Raw genomic sequence first — 18,654 nt, 5'->3', positions numbered from 1 at the left:
GGAAAAAAAAAATATTGAAGATGTGGGTCTAAACTTCTTTCTCACTGTTGTGTAAGTCTGATCAGCAGCCACAAGACACTTTGTGTGGAGATAAATGAAGGTCTCCTCATTATTAAACAGTTTTCACATAGAACTATGGTAAATCCGCAGTGTTTCCCCTTCACCATACAGAAATATAATGAGGATTCTAATGAATACATGGTTACAGGAGATTTATATTTACATAAAAGTTTTATATTTAAGAGGAGAAGTTGAGAAGTGCAGACACATGCTCTGGAACCTTACACATCACCATATGCGATTATTATTATTTACCTGCCATCACAAAAACCCAAATTTCCATGTACACACAAAAATATTTACAGCAGGAATCTTCAAACCAGTGTCTTGATCCTCTAACATAAAAGCCTCAGGATTGCAGAACTGAGCATGTGTGTGTACGTGTCTTGCATTTCCTGTGCTGTAGATCATTAGGTTTTATGGGCATTGTGGAGTCACTGGAAGTAGCCCTGAGACTCGGAGAGGGGCCGAGAAATGTTGTGAAAAGCCCACTGTAGGATCCCATCGATGGAAGCCTGGAAGAACCCAAGAACCCTAGATGTTACACACCAGATTTCATACCCTGTTTGCAGTCATTCCAAATCCTAATTCTATAAACCAACTACATGCTCACTGCTGGGTTTCATACTTTACAGGTAAAATGTTTGTTTGTCCTTAAAATGAATGTTGTTAAAAATTAGTTCATACATGGTTCTTATACACTATTCATATACAATAATAGGGACATGTGTTTTTGTTGAAAATAATTATTTCTTGATGAGGGATTTGTTCAGTTAAAGATTGGATTTTTAAATTTTTTTTCAGTGCAAGATAAAGCAACTTCACCAAATGATAGATTTTTTTCTAACCCTTTTTATTAATTTTTACAAGGGGTGCCAATAATTGTGGAGGGCACTGTATAAGTCCACAAAAAACTTAATTTATTTCAGTTAAAAAAAAGGTTAATGTTGGTCTCATAATTTTCAGTGCAAAATGTTTTTCCAATTTCTACACTAACCTCACTCACCACAATTTCTTTCCTTCTGATGTAAAGTGGACAGGACTAATCTAGAGTAAAGCTTGCATTTGTTTTACTACCAATTAAATATCTGATGCCATTTGTCTCTTCTATACAGCTTTTATCAAAACTATGCTGTTTCAGTTGCAACTTATTAACTAAAAGTAAATTAACAAGTGAAAGTTAATGTGAGAAAAATCTAATCTAACAAAGTAAACTCCTGAATTATAGTTTTTGATTTCGCTGAGCTTAGATATTTTGAAACCCAACTGCATTTCTGAATGCTGGGATAAATCTCATCTCATCTCATTATCTCTAGCCGCTTTATCCTGTTCTACAGGGTCGCAGGCAAGCTGGAGCCTATCCCAGATGACTACGGGCGAAAGGCGGGGTACACCCTGGACAAGTCGCCAGGTCATCACAGGGCTGACACATAGACACAGACAACCATTCACACTCACATTCACACCTACGGTCAATTTAGAGTCAGCAGGTAACCTAACCTGCATGTCTTTAGAGATAATGAGATGAGGTAATGAGATGAGACTAACATATTTCATGCACAATCTGTGGCAAGCGGCAAGTCATTTACTACTTTAACCAGTGCTGAATCTCTACTCTTCCACTCTTCCATTCTACTCTACTAAAAAAAAAAAAGTTCTCAGTCCTGTGGGTGGGTGAATGAGGGAAGCTGTTCCAGGGCTTAGTAGTCACATGACATGCAGAATAAACCCATGTGAAATATGTCTATTTGATCAAATAATGAAGGTCAAAAATGTAGGATTGACAGCACTGTGGTGTGTAGGTTTCCTATGGAATGTGTGCATAATTGCAGAAAATTATAAATGTGTGTGTGTGTGTGTGTGTGTGTGTGCGCGCACCCTCACCTCCCCCACATAGGAGTCCAGTTCATCTTTGTTAAGAATCTGCTGTTCAGAGTGAGCTGATCCCTGATCCGTACAACGCTGAGCCACCTGAGGATGAGATAAGAGACAGACATAACATTGCACATTTAAAAATAATAATAAAGCAGTCTTAACTCTATGTAGTTTTCCAGAAATCAAGGTCCTAAAATGGTCTAAATAAACCAGTTCACTGACACACAACAAACACATTCATGCAGTAAAAGTAACTTAAAATTTTAACTGAATTCTGGATAAGTTATTGTTTCTTTAGTAACAGCTCATCCACATGTATGGATTTGTATGGCGCTGAAGTTTCCTGTAAGGACAAATGTGCTTTTTTAACATTAATGGAAGGAGTCTCCAGTGTCAGCGCTTTGTATCAGTCAGAGATAAAACTGTAACTCTTAGCGGTTTCTTAGTAAGATAACAAGTTCCGTTTTTTTTTGTCTTATTAACTTGAACAAAGTGGAGAAAGCGAGGATAGTGAAGAAATGACTGTTTATAACTGCTATAACATAATAAGAAAAAACAGGAAATAACTTGTTTCATGAATGTTCCATGACATTAAATATAAATGTAAATGGATGAAAGGTATGACATGTCCTTTAATAAAACAAAAATTGTCATCATTGAAAAATTGCTGAGGTACAAAAGGAATAAAATTAATTAAAGAATGGGGTGTCAACAATCACTCCATTTCATCACACCATCCCATCACTGATTATTTTATTACAACAGAACCACACACTGTGTTTTATTCCTTACTTTACATTGATCTCTTTCTTACTGACATGATAAATATTTTGCATTCAAAATTTTCAGCCATTAAACCACAGACAAAAGAAATCAGGAGTTGTCCAAAAACAATGGTGGAAAAACCATTGACCTGGCAACCTTGTTTTCCCTCTTCTTTTTCTTCTTCTTCTTTGTTTTAAATTGTAGTATATTTGGTATTGTATCACTGTTTACTGGCAGATCTCTGCCATGTGTGTATGTGTGTGTGTACCTGCACAGCTCTGGATGCTGCCTCCGTCTCTGTTGACACCCAAGATCTCGAACATGTCCTGCATCTCGCTCTCCCACTGGGAAAATAAAATTATTCACCTAATAACTCACATAAGGACTCGTAATGTGATAGTGACATTCTGTCTATAATCTCTCGCCATCTTTAGTCTCACTTACAAGAAACCCAAAGGGTAATGCGAAAATAAATAAATAAAACAAAACAAAACACTATTTTTCTGAGTCTGAATTCATACACTATTTACTTTTTTGGTTTTGTGTAATGCAAGTTGGTGAATAAACAATTTCTATACTCAATTTTACTATTTTAACTGTAAAAAAAAATCCATACTCATTTTATATCACTGTTAAGATGTTCCAAATAAATATAAAGAAATATAAAGAAATAATTGGCTATCAATGAGTGTTTTTAGTGTGTTATACCATTATTGGCCACTAGGGGCAGTTTTTTCCCTCCTAAGACTTTGTGAGCATCAAATGTGTGGAATAACGTTCAGGAGAGAGAAAGAGATCATTATAAGTCATTAACTTGACATTAGTATGTCATACCAGTTTCAACCACAAGGGGCAGGTGGTTCATGAAAAAGATCTCACAGCATAATAGCTAGTAGGTCTAGCTATCACAAAAAAAACACAAAGTGGATGAACGTAGCCGCCGTTTATGCCTTTTATGTGTTGATTTTTTCATATGTCACACTGTGAGCTTCAACAGTGGAAAAAAATCAAGCACAGAAAATAAATTTTACAGCCAAAATGGTCAAATTAACGCTGGAATTTTTTTTCCTTATTTAAAACATAAGTGGAAATTTGACTCAGGAACAAGCATTAATTATTTTCTACCCTTCAAGGTTTCCATATTTTCCATTTTAAGATTCCGAAGTAACATTAATGTTTAACATGAATGTTGTGTTACTTGGGGAAATTGCAGTGGGTGTGGAAGCTCTGCAGACACTCAGGGCAGACGACCAGCTCTCCTCGGCTCAGGTGGCAAATCCCACACCACTTCCTGATGCCCACCAGCTCTGAGTCCGGGTTCTAAGAACAGGAATATAACCACAAAATTTCCTGAAAGTTCTGTACTATTCTCACAAAATTTCCTGAAAGTTCTGTACTATTCTCACAACTTCTCAGTACAGTTAGGTTTTTTTCTTAAAGTGACAGCTTGGCAAAATGAAAAGTATGAAAAGTACACCAGGTCCCTCTTTGTCAAATCTAAGCTAATCAATCAGCAGTGACACGGTCAAGGTTCGAAGAAAAAAAATCAAGATGGATCACTTTATTTCTTGCTCATCAAACACACCCTTTAAAAAAGTTTCTTTAAAGGTTCATTGGATAATTATGGCATCTTCATTGCCAAGAACCTTTTCTTTGTAGAACCTTTTTTCTGAAAATCTCTGTTGTAAGGTTCTACATAAAACCTTTCAAGGATTCCTTTAAAGGAACAACTGAAGAAGCCTTAAAGGTTCTAGATTTTCTTGCACATGGCATGAGTCTGTCAATAAGGAAAGAAAGAACTCTAAAATAGTTCTTCTAGGACTCCTTTCTGACTGGGCCATACTCTGGTTCTACATAAAACTGAAAAATTCTTCAGGATTTTTCCCTTTCTAAGAGGTAACACCTCTCCTGTAGAGTTCTGCACATGACCTTTAATGGTTCTTCCTGAGAGCCAAAAATCAATAAGGGTTTTTAACTTTCTAAAGGGGTAATTCTTTTCTGAATAGGGAGCTCCCTTACAGTCAGAACCAAAGGATCAATGAGTATTTTTTAACTTCCTAAAAGGGTGTTCATTAGTACCCTTTCTGATAAAGAAACCCTCTTTTGTATGGCTCAATAAAGAAGCTGTAAGGGTTCCTACACAGGAACAACTACTGTGAGCTGGCATAGTGGTTAGCATGTCCGCCTCTTAACTGGGAGCTCGCAAGTTCTACTTGCGGTCGGGTCATACCAAAGACCATCATAAAAATGGTACCTACTGCCATCTGGCAAGGCATGTTGCAATACAGATGTGAGTGGGGAGTCAAACTCTCACAGTTACCAGAGGCCTAGCCTCCTACTGTAACCCTAGCTGTATAGTAGGTGAGAGGCCAAGGGCTATAGAAGTGGAGATCGGCACTGCCCGATGTGCCTTAAGGGCCTGGTTAGTACTGGGTTGGAAGACTGCCTGGGAAAACCAGGTCCTGGCATGGAAGGAACTTTGACTTTTGACACAGGTTAAGGTTTCTTCTGGGAAACTTTCTGATATGGAAACACTTTGGTATAAGGTTGGGCGGCATGGTGGTGTAGTGGTTAGTGCTGTCGCCTCACAGCAAGAAGGTCCAGGTCTGAGCCCTGTGGCCGGTGAGGACCTTTCTGTGTGGAGTTTGCATGTTCTCCCTGTGTCCGCGTGGGTTTCCTCCAGGTGCTCCGGTTTCCCCCACAGTCCAAAGACATGCAGGTTAGGTTAACTGGTGACTCTAAATTGACCGTAGGTGTGAATGTGAGTGTGAATGGTTGTCTGTGTCTATGTGTCAGCCCTGTGATGACCTGGCGACTTGTCCAGGGTGTACCCCGCCTTTCGCCCGTAGTCAGCTGGGATAGGCTCCAGCTTGCCTGCGACCCTGTAGAACAGGATAAAGTGGCTAGAGATAATGAGATGAGATGGTATAAGGTTCTACCATTGAGTCTTTAAGGGTTTCCCCACGAGAGACAACCGAAGGAGGTTTCAGGGCTCAAAGTTTCTTAAAATGGTTCTACTTGGAACTGTTTCTCATAAGGAAACATTTGGTTCAACATTGAGCTTTTAAGGGTTCCTCTACAGCAGTGGTTCTCAACCGGGGGGGCGCGCCCCCCTGGTGGGGCGCGGAGGTACTCCAGGGGGGTCGCGAGTAGGCTTCATGTATGGAGGAAAAAAAAAATCTGGGGCTAACAGGCTATAGTAGCTAAGCAGATGCAACACATTTACCCATGTCAAAATGCAGGACATTGGACTATTACATACAAATCAATACTATTATAAAATCTATCATCAATCTATCATAAAATCTTGTGTGTAGGTTATTTTAAGCCCGTGACGCGAACATGACGCAACGTCACGTGAGTGAGTCTGCATACCGTGGCCACCGTGTGAGTGCTTGCCACACACACACTAGTCTGGTTTCTTGCCGAGTTAACTCGTGCCGACTCTCGCTAGTCTACTATCATCAATCCATCGATACAGCGCAAAACCCAAACAGTCTTTTTAAAGACTACTACCCCACACTGTATTTTTGCTTTCCCCATTTCAGCTCTACCCAAATAATTTGTTGTTTTTGTAGTTTTCTTACTGCTAGTCTACTATGGATAATGCTACTACTGCTGCTACTGCTACTACTACTACTACTACTAATAATAATAATAATAATAATAATAATCTAGCCCAGGGCTATCTATCTATCTATCTATCTATCTATCTATCTATCTATCTATCTATCTATCTATCTATCTATCTATCGGTCGATATAAGGTGCTGTAGGTTGGGTGGCGTCACTGCGGGTGAGTGTGTTTGGGGGGGGATGGGGGCGGGACGAGAAGAGGGGCCCCCAACTGCAATGAACCAGCTTTGGTGGGGCCCAGGTTGCAAAAGGTTGAGAACCCCTGCTCTACAGGGACAAACAAAGAATTGTTAAGAGTTCTTAGGTTTCTAAAAGGGTATTATTGGACCCCTATATGACAGGGACCGAGTCTGTAGTTTTAGGGTTCTACATAGACCCTTGAAGGTTCCACCCCCAGAGAGACAACGAAATGATCCTTGAGGGTTTGTAGGTTTATAAACAGGTCCTTCTTGGAACCTGTACTGATAACACTCTGTTGTAGAAGTTTTGAGGTTTCCCCCAGAGAGACAACTGAAGAAAGCTTAGGAGCTCTTAGGTTTCTAAAAGGGTTCTTTACTGACAGGAAACCAACGTTGTAGAACCTTTAATGATTCCCCTCGTAGGACAACCCGAGAATTGGTACAGTAAGAGTTCTTTCTAAGAAAGTTTTCTGAGAACATAGATTGGTGTCATTTTGCATTAGCATCAGTCTCAGGTAGTAGGCATGACAAAGTCTGACGCTGGAGATTGGCTTTATTGAATTAGACAGTGCGGTGCGCATGATGCTAAACTTGTTAGCTCCATTAGCTTCATAGCTCAAGTGCACATCTGAGCTGATTGTCTACATTTGGGGTGTGAGAGGATCTTTGTGTACATTTCATTATGAGTTTATTTTGCAGTAGAACTAAAGCTGGAACCTGGAATGCTGCGGGCTGTGTGCTTGAGCTGCTTGTGAGCGTGGAAAGTGAGGAGGAGGAGAAGAAGGGGAAATCCACCGTGGAGTTGGAGCTGCTCTCTGTTACAGGAGCAGGAGGAGGAGGAGAAGACTGTGACACAATGACACCATGTTTATATTCAGCGATGCGTAATGTGATGTAGTTCAGTTATGAAATATTAGAATAGCGTTTGCTTGTTTGTTGATGCACCTGCAGAGACGTGTAGGTGTTTTCAGCTGTCACTCTGCCACCATTACACAACCTACAGCGCCATGAACCGCTAAAACAAACAAACAAACAAACAAATAGTCAACAATGTATTCATCAGTGTTGCTGTGTTGCTATGGGAACATCTCACACTGTTTGTGTTGCTTTGAATTTGACAATTTTTCCATTTTTTAGACAGAAAAGTGTGTATATAGGTCTGGCCTAGACCATTATTGATGATCGTTGTCATGGTTACAGTCCAAGAAAATTACAGCATCTCAGTATTATTGTTTCAAAATCTTATTAATGCAATATTATACATTTAATAATAATAATAATAATAATAATCTCATCTCATCTCATTATCTCTAGCCGCTTTATCCTTCTACAGGGTCGCAGGGAAGCTGGAGCCTATCCCAGCTGACTACGGGCGAAAGGCGGGGTACACCCTGGACAAGTCGCCAGGTCATCACAGGGCTGACACATAGACACAGACAACCATTCACACTCACATTCACACCTACGCTCAATTTAGAGTCACCAGTTAACCTAACCTGCATGTCTTTGGACTGTGGGGGAAACCGGAGCACCTGGAGGAAACCCACGCGGACACGGGGAAAACATGCAAACTCCACACAGAAAGGCCCTCGCCAGCCACGGGGCTCGAACCCAGGACCTTCTTGCTGTGAGGCGACAGCGCTAACCACTACACCACCGTGCCGCCCCTATAATAATAATAATAATAATAATAATAATAATAATAATAATGGGCAGCATGGTGGTGTAGTGGTTAGCACTATCACCTCACAGCAAGAAGGTCCAGGTTCGAGCCCCGTGGCCAGCGAGGGCCTTTCTGTGTGTAGTTTGCATGTTCTCCCCGTGTCCGCGTGGGTTTCCTCCGGGTGCTCCGGTTTCCCCCACAGTCCAAAGACATGCAGGTTAGGTTAACTGGTGACTCTAAATTGAGCGTAGGTGTGAATGTGAGTGTGAATGGTTGTCTGTGTCTATGTGTCAGCCCTGTGATGACCTGGCGACTTGTCCAGGGTGTACCCCGCCTTTCGCCCGTAGTCAGCTGGGATAGGCTCCAGCTCGCCTGCGACCCTGTAGAACAGGATAAAGCGGCTAGAGATAATGAGATGAGATAATAATAATAATAATAATAATAATAATAATAATAATAATAATGTGTATGAAGTTTGTTTGTGTGTGTGTGTGTGTGTGTGTGTGTGTGTGTGTGTGTGTGTGTGTGTGTGTGTGTGTGTGTGATAGAGACCTGGGTATGGAAGAAAGTGGAGGCGCCAGGCAGGTGAGGTGAAAAGCTCGAGGACATCCATCACAGCAAATCAGCTCACCACCATCCTTACATACTGCACACTCATCATCATTAGACTCCACCTGAACACACGCACACCAAAATGATGCTGATTAAACAAAGCTGATTAAAGCTAAAGCTCTCTCTGTCTCATTTTCTCTCTGTCTGTCTCTATCTATCTATCTATCTATCTATCTATCTATCTATCTATCTATCTATCTATCTATCTATCTGTCTGTCTGTCTGTCTGTCTGTCTGTCTGTCTGTCTGTCTGTCTGTCTGTCTATCTATCTATCTATCTATCTACCCCCCACCGATGTCTATGACATTTTCAGACGAAGATGTGTCTGTGTGAAGGAATGATATGATGATCCTGAGTAAAGGTGGACAGTGTAAATTTAAAATGCTGCAGTGAAATAAAACCTGAAACGTTATGAACAGAGGGTCATGGATTACAGTGCCAGCCTGCTCTACCTACGTCCATCACTCGGGTGTGTGTCTCCCCCTGCTGGTGACTGTGACTTTGTCCTGTCTGGGTCATGTGACTGCTCGCTGTCTCCTCTAGTGTAGAGGAGGAATAAAACTCTCCCCCGACTTTGATGCACTTCTTGGCTCCTCCTGCGAAAGGAAAGCAGAATTTCAGTGGTTTAAAAGTGATGAGGTGTTGAGCTCAAATCCCAGGCGTGTCAGAGAGCCACTGGAAAGATGTGTAAATGTGGAGGACAGAGAGCTGCACTCATCCACACTCTTCATTATAACAATGATGAGAAAGAAATGAGTAAAAAGGTTTGGGGTCTGTCTATCCATCCATCCATCCATCCATCCATCCTTCCATTCCACTCACCGCTCTCGATGACTTGTTGGATGAGAATCTCCTCCACAGGAAGTTCTCCAGCAGACAGAGTGACAGCGTGCTGCACTGACGTGGACACCGACTGCACACCTGCATAGACACACGCCACACACTGCATGGGATTTACTGTAATATTCACTAAACAACACACACTGAATTCTTTACAAACAGCAACAAAAATGAGAAGAAGATGTTTACCGCTGCTTACTGAAACCTGAGAGAGAGACGCGCTGTCTGGCTTCCTCAGGGGCTTTCCTTTGCCTCCTGGAACATGACAAATTTGCCCAAGTCAAATGATCAGATAATTATCAAACCCTGAGCCTTGTTATGTCTGTTAGAGCAAAATCAGACTCTGGATCATCCATCCTGTGCAGTCAGATGATGATCATGATGATGATGGTGGTACCTGAGCGGATGTGTAACGCTTTCTTGCCATAATTCTGAGGTCGAAGTGCCAGTTCTTTCTCCCCAATTCCCCTCTTCCTGCTGGGATGAGTCCGATTCTGTAACTCAGGTCTCGGACTTCTACCAGGCCTGCTTCCCAACCTCAGACCTGCCACACGTCAAAACAAACTCAGGCAACAAACCTGCTATTTAGCAGATGCTCTTATCCAGAACGACATACAACAAAACATACCCAGAGCAGCCTGGGGTTAGGTGCCTTGCTCAAAGGCACTTCAGCCATTCCTGCTGGTCCAGGGAATTGAACCAGTGACCATTTGATCCCAAAGCTGCTTCTCTAACCTTTAGACCATGGCTTCCCCAAATAATCAAATAACACAAGGCTCCAATACTTACCATTTTTTAATTTCTTAAAAAACAACATGCCAAGCTTTTTAACAATTTATAGTTACATTTAACGTAAATCAAACAAGTTAGTGCCTTTTCACACTTACGTTACAGCAGCTATAAACAGTCATTCCCTAACCAGCCTCTCTTTATTTTCACTCTTGAAGATAATAAGAGAAAAAGAGCAGCTTGTCACATTAAACATCTCTGTTCTGAAGATGTCGGAAGACTTCAACTTACAGCTTTACCTCTGACTGTGACAAAGTCCTGACACTGGAGACTCCTTCCAGAAATGTTCCATAAATAAACATCTCTTTACGCCATATCATTGACTAGTGTTATAGTCAAGACCAACTAAACCGAGACCAAGTCATGACCAAGACTCTGAGGGATTGAAATCCAGTCAAGACCAAGACCAAGGCAGGGTGAGACCAAGTCAAGATCAGAACCAGACCAGTGTGTGTGAAGGGGATGGGGGAGGGGTGACAGCCATTAACAGGAAGAAAAATTTCACATTAGCAATGAATCACATTATTGGTCACATTTGAAGCAGGAAGTTTTAGATCCAATCACAGTAACAATGTTACAGGCAGTTTAGTGAAATCCCCACAGTTGTGCTCTTGACCGGTCTTGAAATAAAATCCCAAATCCCCTGTGTCTGAGACTGAGACAAGACTGAGTAAAAATGAGGTCAATTCCAAGACAAGACTGAGACCTTCAAAAAGTGGTCTTAGGACCGGTCTCGAGTTCTACAACACTATCAAGGACTACACACATTTTTAATAGGTCAGTGTGGTGCATCTACCATACAAGTCCCTGTACATGAGTTGTTACTATGGAAACATTAATCTATTAGAATAAGTGCATTAATATAAACCTGTGATTTATTTATGCTACACTGTCAGAAATACGGCTACAGTAGGAGTCCATTTCTGTCCCCCAAGGTACAATCTACACTAATGTACCCCCTAGGGTTTATTATTGGAGCTCAAGGTAACTATGTGGATCTTTTTAGGACCAAAAAGATACATCTATGTTCCCAAGTAGTATATAAAGAGTACAAATAAGTATCATAGAGGGTACTGATCCAGTGACAAGCCATTGTACCCCTAAAGGTACAATACTGGACTTTATTTTCTGAGAGTGTGTAGCTGGATAAACTGTCAGAACTGATGTTATAGAAAATTAAAAAAAAATTAATCAACACCTTGTGATTCAAGAATTCAAGAAGTGCTGCTGTATAAAGCATCAGATCAGCTAGCTTTTCATATTTAGTTTCTATATATATTATCAGTACCTTTTGGTAAATTAGCAAAGAGGTTTTGCAGTTTGGGGTAACTCTCCTGATTGTACTCTTTGGACAGATTGCTCCAGAAGGCCTGAAGGACGGACGAGTCCTGCTCCAGCAGCCATGTTAAGAGGGAATACACCGCCTTATGGATCCCATCCTTCTGCTTTCTCTCCAGAGTTTCCTTAGAAATACATAGAACACAGATGTACAGCATAATATTTCTTAGAAATGCAAAGAGTTGTGCAATATATTGTACAGTGAGATACTAAGAATACATCTCATCTCATTATCTCTAGCCGCTTTATCCTTCTACAGGGTCGCAGGCAAGCTGGAGCCTATCCCAGCTGACTACGGGCAAAAGGCGGGGTACACCCTGGACAAGTCGCCAGGTCATCGCAGGGCTGACACATAGACACAGACAACCATTCACACTCACATTCACACCTACGCTCAATTTAGAGTCACCAGTTAACCTAACCTGCATGTCTTTGGACTGTGGGGGAAACCGGAGCACCCAGAGAAAACCCACGCGGACACAGGGAGAACATGCAAACTCTGCACAGAAAGGCCCTCGCCGGCCACCGGGCTCGAACCCGGACCTTCTTGCTGTGAGGCGACAGCGCTAACCACTACACCACCGTGCCGCCCTAAGAATACATGTTGTATTTATATCTTTCTTTTGTACCTCAGTTTGCATCTTTTTCCTGAGAAGGTGCATGGGCTTTAGGTATGTCATTGGATCAGCTAGTGAATTAGTCTTATCCCTTTGGAGGTACCTTTACTCTAGTTGTACCTTAGTGAATAAAAAATTACAGGTACCCATTTTCTCTGACAAAGTAGACTTTAGTAATCAAAATCAGAATAGAATTGGACCCAGAATTGAGCCTTGTGGGACACCTTTAGTAAAAATGAAGGCACAATCTTTTTTAGCCTCACCCTGAGAAGTCGGTCTGAGATGATGTCATGATCCACCAAACCATACAGCAGTGGGAAAGGGTCGTGGATGGCCATGGCGATTTCTGTCCTGGATGCTCGGAGCTGAGATCGAAGCTCGGACTCTTCAAAAGTCTCCACTTGCGCCATGCTGCCTGGAAGGTGTAGAAAAGAAAAAGGCTCAGAGATCTGGATTTTCTCCAAAGTTCAACAGAAATGTAACAGGTTCCATATGGCTTGTGCTCCAGTGAGTAACCATTTGTTCGGAAGGTGTAAGTTGACATACCTGGGTCACAGGTGACGAGAAGTGATGAGATGGCTTTTTACCTTCTCCATCATTGCTATTTATTTCCCACTGTGTATTCTGACCAGTGGGAATCTCTTTGCTGACCTTTGGCCTTTAAGTCTCAGCCCTTCAGGGAGCCAGTAATGTGGGCGGTGCATGAGAAAATTGTTCTGGAATGCGCCGTCTGAAATCCTGTGGGAGGCATTTTACCACACCAATGCTTGGGCAAAGTCCATCACAGTTAGCTGAGATCATTTCTGGGTGTAGTTTTGGAAAGTCCACAGTTGGGCAATAAGACACTTGTACTTTTATCTACACAAAAGTCTTGATGTTTCCTTCTGTCTTTACTGCCCACCTGTTCCTCTACAGGACTAACTGAAGTGTGTGTTCTGGTCAGGGGAACCCCACACATACTCCGCAGCACTCTCACACACTTAGTGTCAAAGGATATGGATAAACAGTTTGGTTTCGGTCAATAGAAACTAAAGGTCAGGGGCAAAAATATAATGAAGGTAAATACGCCGCATGCAACATCTCTGTGTGTGTGGTTGGCATCTTTTTTTTTTTTTTAAATAATATTAACAAATAAAAATGATCCGATAACCAGGTAGCTGGTTTTGGCAGGAATCGCTGCATTTTTTTTTTCAAAATAATAAAGTCATCTACATGGATGTAAATAATAATAATAATAATAATAATAATAATAATAATAATAGTTTAATATCAGAGTTTCCGTAAATGCGGCTTTTCACCTGATATAAAAGCTAAATATACATACTCTACTAATATTAAAAATCCTAAATATAAAATATAAGAAAATTTTCTAGCCTGAGATACAAAAAAACAAACAAAAAAAAAACAAAACAAAAAAAACCAACCCTTTACTTATAATACTAAATATTGGAGGTATATGAAAAATAAGTCACGTTTAAAATTTAAATATTGTTTGCAGATGTGTTACAGAACTGTGTGGAGTTTGAGGTTTATTTTATGCCAAAAGTTTAAAACAAATTCACAAGCAAGATATTACCATAATTTAAAAAAAATGTATACTGCAAACAATGAAATCAAATATAATAAAAGATAATAAGCATAATTAAAAGATCTAATAAAATAACTCTCTTTACTTCTTTTGCAAATTGTTGGGTAGTTAGGGGTCAGATGACTTCTTGCTCCAAATAACAGAGTTTTGAAGCCTTTCAGAAAAAAAAAGGCTAATACTTGCTGTGAGACAAATCTGTCATTACATACACTTTTACTGCACGTAGGCTGAAGTAATATCGATCACTCACAGCAATTTCATCATAACAGAAAGTTCTCTTTTATGCCTGAATATAAATTTATGGATGTGTGTTTGCATAATGATAGACAGCTGTATCTCCATAGCAACGTGAATAAAGTGCTAGTGCTAGAAAAGAGTGCAGGGATGACAAAGCAGAAGATTCTTTTCACTTTATTTATTTATTTTTACTTCTGAGCCATGAATGTTGCATGGTGTTGGTGTATTTTGTACACTTGTACATTCAGATGTACAGTGAAATTATCCAGCTTTCTGATGGCACATGTGTGAACTTTGGCACTGATTGAGGCTCTTTTGTCATCCTGAAGGAAATGTTTTATATGTTTATTATAGATGGCCTTTCGAACAGTGGACTTGTCCACAAAAAAGGAGTTAAAACCTCAAACTTTGAAGATTTCTACATAAAACCTTAAAACAGCGTTTTCCCTTCAGACATGTTCCGAAGAGAAGAACTTTAGGAAGCTAGAAATCCTTCACCATCCAAAGAACCAATGAGGAACCTTCAGATTTAACAAATTAAAGCTCAGAAAACTTCTGAACTTGGCACAGTGGTCCGTCCGTCCTTCCTTCTTTATTTATTTATTTATTTATTTATTTACAGGATGCTGTTTCACCAAAGTGATTCAAGAAGGTCCTGTTTTACAAGATTGAGAAAGCTCTCATCTCATCTCATTATCTCTAGCCGCTTTATCCTGTTCTACAGGGTCGCAGGCAAGCTGGATCCTATCCCAGCTGACTACGGGCGAAAGGCGGGGTTCACCCTGGACAAGTCGCCAGGTCATCACAGGGCTGACACATAGACACAGACAACCATTCACACTCACATTCACACCTACGCTCAATTTAGAGTCAGCAGTTAACCTAACCTGCATGTCTTTGGACTGTGGGGGAAACCGGAGCACCCGGAGGAAACCCACACGAACACGGGGAGAACATGCAAACTCCGCACAGAAAGGCCCTCGCCGGCCACGGGGCTCGAACCCGGACCTTCTTGCTGTGAGGTGACAGTGCTAACCACTACACCACCGTGCCGCCCTGATTGAGAAAGCTGAAAAACAAAATTTTTAAACTAACTGAAACAAATTGGTACGAAATTAACATTATAATAATGCAAGAATATAAAAATTTGAATCATCTGCACTGAAAGACTTTAAAAGGATTTATATTTAAGCTGGGAAATCTTAGAGCACTGTTTAATATCACGTAGATTGTTACATTCTTTGATGGCTTGATACGGTATCCTTTATTTTCCCCGATTTGTTTTTGCAGCTTGTGGATGAAACTCGCTTCCACGTCTTGTGTCATAACCACGTTGATAGCCAGTGTTCCTGATCTGTTCATACAAGCAATAAAAAGTCACTCAACATGTTGCTTTAAGTTCCTCGTTGGTGGACGTGTAGAGATCTAAAGATCTCTCTAGGCAGTTCCTAAAGTGAAAGTGGAACTGATGAAACATCTGGCTACATGCATCATAGAATTATTCCAAGGAATCGTTCGAGCCAATCATTTGGATTTGTCACATTTCCACATCATATCCAATTTGCAGAATATTAAGAATATCATTTCAAACTGAAATTGAAATATCACTTGTTATGCTGTTGCTGAAATCACAGTTCCATATCACACAAGTACATAAACAAATACTCATCTGTTGGTTTCTCGCTTCTTAGCATGACTGTAGCAGATCATTGGTTTATGTCCAAATAACAATTTAACTAATATAGCTAAATGTTTTCAGAACATAATGAGTCTTGAGTCTTTCCATTTTCTTTCAACACACAAGGAAATTTAATTTCTGATCAGTTTTAAATAAGATCATTATATTGTCCTTCGGGCGGCACGGTGGTGTAGTGGTTAGCGCTGTCGCCTCACAGCAAGAAGGTCCTGGGTTCGAGCCCCGGGGCCGGCGAGGGCCTTTCTGTGCGGAGTTTGCATGTTCTCCCCGTGTCCGCGTGGGTTTCCTCCGGGTGCTCCGGTTTCCCCCACAGTCCAAAGACATGCAGGTTAGGTTAACTGGTGACTCTAAATTGACCGTAGGTGTGAATGTGAGTGTGAATGGTTGTCTGTGTCTATGTGTCAGCCCTGTGATGACCTGGCGACTTGTCCAGGGTGTACCCCGCCTTTCGCCCGTAGTCAGCTGGGATAGGCTCCAGCTTGCCTGCGACCCTGTAGAAGGATAAAGCGGCTAGAGATAATGTGATGTGTGATGTGATATTGTCCTTCAACTCAGTTTAATTAAAGGCTACATTACACTTGGTTCAATATATTTAAAAAAAAAAGTCAGTTTAGTGACCTGACTTCACTGATCAGTGTTTATGCTAAAGGTACATTCTGAATTCACAAACAGATTTCATGAACACAAAACTGATAAACAGATGGCAATTAATTACTAAAGAAGCCCTCAAATTTCCAAATTACTTCCCCAAAACTTTCATGCAGTTTGTATTATTTCAAGTTATGAGTAAATAGAATTAATTTGGATTATATAGCATGAATCTCGTTCAAATAATAAAATAAAATAGTCCCTAATGTGGATAGGAGGGGAAAAATAAAATAGTTTGCAAAATTATTGATAAATAATAAGCATAAAAGTTGTGACTGCATAAATATTATGATCCCCCCCTCTCCCTGCCCACACACTGCCCCTGTCCACCACCGAAAGCACCTACAATGGGCACTTGAGCATCAGAACAGGACCATGAAGCAATGGAAGAACGTGACCTGGTCTGATGAATCATGTTTTGTTTTACATCATGTTTACAGTCAGGCGTGTGTGAGTCACTTCCCTGGGGAAAAGATGACACCAGGATGCACTATGGGAAGAAAGTAAGCCGGCGAAGGCAATGTCATGTTCTGAGCAATGTTCTGCTGGGAAACCTTGGGTCCTGGTGTTCATGTGGAAGTTAATTTGACATGTACCACCTACCTGAACATTGTTTCAGACCAAGTTCACTTCTTCATGACAATAATCAATCAATCATTACATTACATTAACGACATTTAGCAGATGCTCTTATCCAGAACGACATACAACATACCCAGAGCAGCCTGGGGAGCATTTGGGGTTAGGTGCCTTGCTCAAGGGCACTTCAGCCATTCCCACTGGTCCAGGGAATTGAACCGGTGACCTTTTGGCCCCAAAACTGCATCTCTAACCATTAGGCCTTGGCTTCCCCAATCAATCAATCGAAGGTTTGTTTCTCTTCCGAAGGAGGAACCTCTCCCCAGCAAGCCTCCAGCCATCCCGATCACAGGCCAACCTAGTCCATAGTGATCCTGGAAGAATGCCCCTCCATCTCATCTCTTTTTTGGTCTCCCTCTTGGTCTTGTCCACCTCCTTGGTGTCCATTCTGTCACTCTAGCAGTCCACCTGTTATCTGGCAGTCTGGCTACATGTCCTGCCCAGTGATGTAATGATTTTCCAATGACATCAATAATGTCCACCACTCCTGGTTAGTGTCTTATCCAAGGGTTACATTTCTTCTACCTTGTGGAAGGTGGAATGTGTCTATCTCTGCATGTGAACATTGGACCTGGCAGATTGAACAGAGGAGGCCAACAAAGGCCCAATGGTCATGAAGGTGGTGACAGCATAGCATTGTGGAGCGCTTAGAGCATGGCAAAACACTACAGGTGTTGTGGTCATCTACTGCAGCTAAAGAAGTCTCCGGTCGTAATGGCTCTTTTGTACCACTGGAACCTGACTTCCTAGGCCAAGAGAGTGGGACTGCCCCTGTGCACTGACTTTCCCACTATAATCACTTCCCACACAGGTTTCTCTGTGCAGTCTCTCATGCAGCTGCTCATTGCTTTGCTTGTCTCTCGGCGTTATCCCAAACATAATGCGTTCCATCTTTCTTTGTGCTACTGTCAGCATCTCCATTTGAGCATTTGTTTGGGCCCAAGTTTTGCTACCATAGGTCATCACAGGTAGGATGTCCAAATGTTCATTCAAAACTTTTCTTTTTATGGCAACAGTATCCCCTAATGGCAGTGGCCTCTTTCAGCAGGATAATGTGTCCTGCCACACTGCAGAAATTGTTCAGGATTGGTTTGAGGAACACAACAAAGAATTCAAGGTGTTGACTCGGCTTCCAAAGATTTCAATCTCATTGAGCCTCTGGAGAAACAAGTCCGATCCATGGAGGAGGTTTCATCTCACAACTTAAAGGATCTACTGAACATCTTGGTGCCAGATTAGGCAGCACACCTTCAGAGGTCTTGTGGAGTCCAGGCCTTGATGATCAGAGCTGTTTTGGTTCACACTATATGAAGGAGGTGGATTTAACGTTGTAGCTGTTTGGTGTAAACTTTGTACAAACTCTGCCACTTGGGATATGTGTGTGTGTGTGTGTGTGTGTGTGTGTGTGTGTGTGTGTGTGTGTGTTAATATGTGATAAGGGAATAAGGTTAAATCAAACCAGTGAGTCAGGA

General features: G+C 41.3%; 1 protein-coding gene across 1 annotated transcript; it reads right to left on the bottom strand.

The window, feature by feature from the left end:
* Positions 1–282: 282 nt before the first annotated feature.
* aire (autoimmune regulator) lies at positions 283–12,784 on the bottom strand. The gene is given in 13 exon segments (XM_060898233.1): positions 283–575; positions 1,945–2,022; positions 2,969–3,044; positions 3,899–4,020; positions 7,232–7,360; positions 7,460–7,529; positions 8,730–8,851; positions 9,199–9,386; positions 9,613–9,711; positions 9,820–9,885; positions 10,028–10,174; positions 11,708–11,882; positions 12,638–12,784. Coding segments are annotated over 13 exon segments (1,500 nt in total). The 3' UTR covers positions 283–494.
* Between the last annotated feature and the right edge of the window lie 5,870 nt (positions 12,785–18,654).

This window comes from Neoarius graeffei, chromosome 17 (assembly GCF_027579695.1).
Source record: "Neoarius graeffei isolate fNeoGra1 chromosome 17, fNeoGra1.pri, whole genome shotgun sequence".
NCBI classification, from domain to species: Eukaryota; Metazoa; Chordata; class Actinopteri; order Siluriformes; family Ariidae; genus Neoarius; species Neoarius graeffei.
This window is presented reverse-complemented; position numbering and strand designations above follow the sequence as displayed.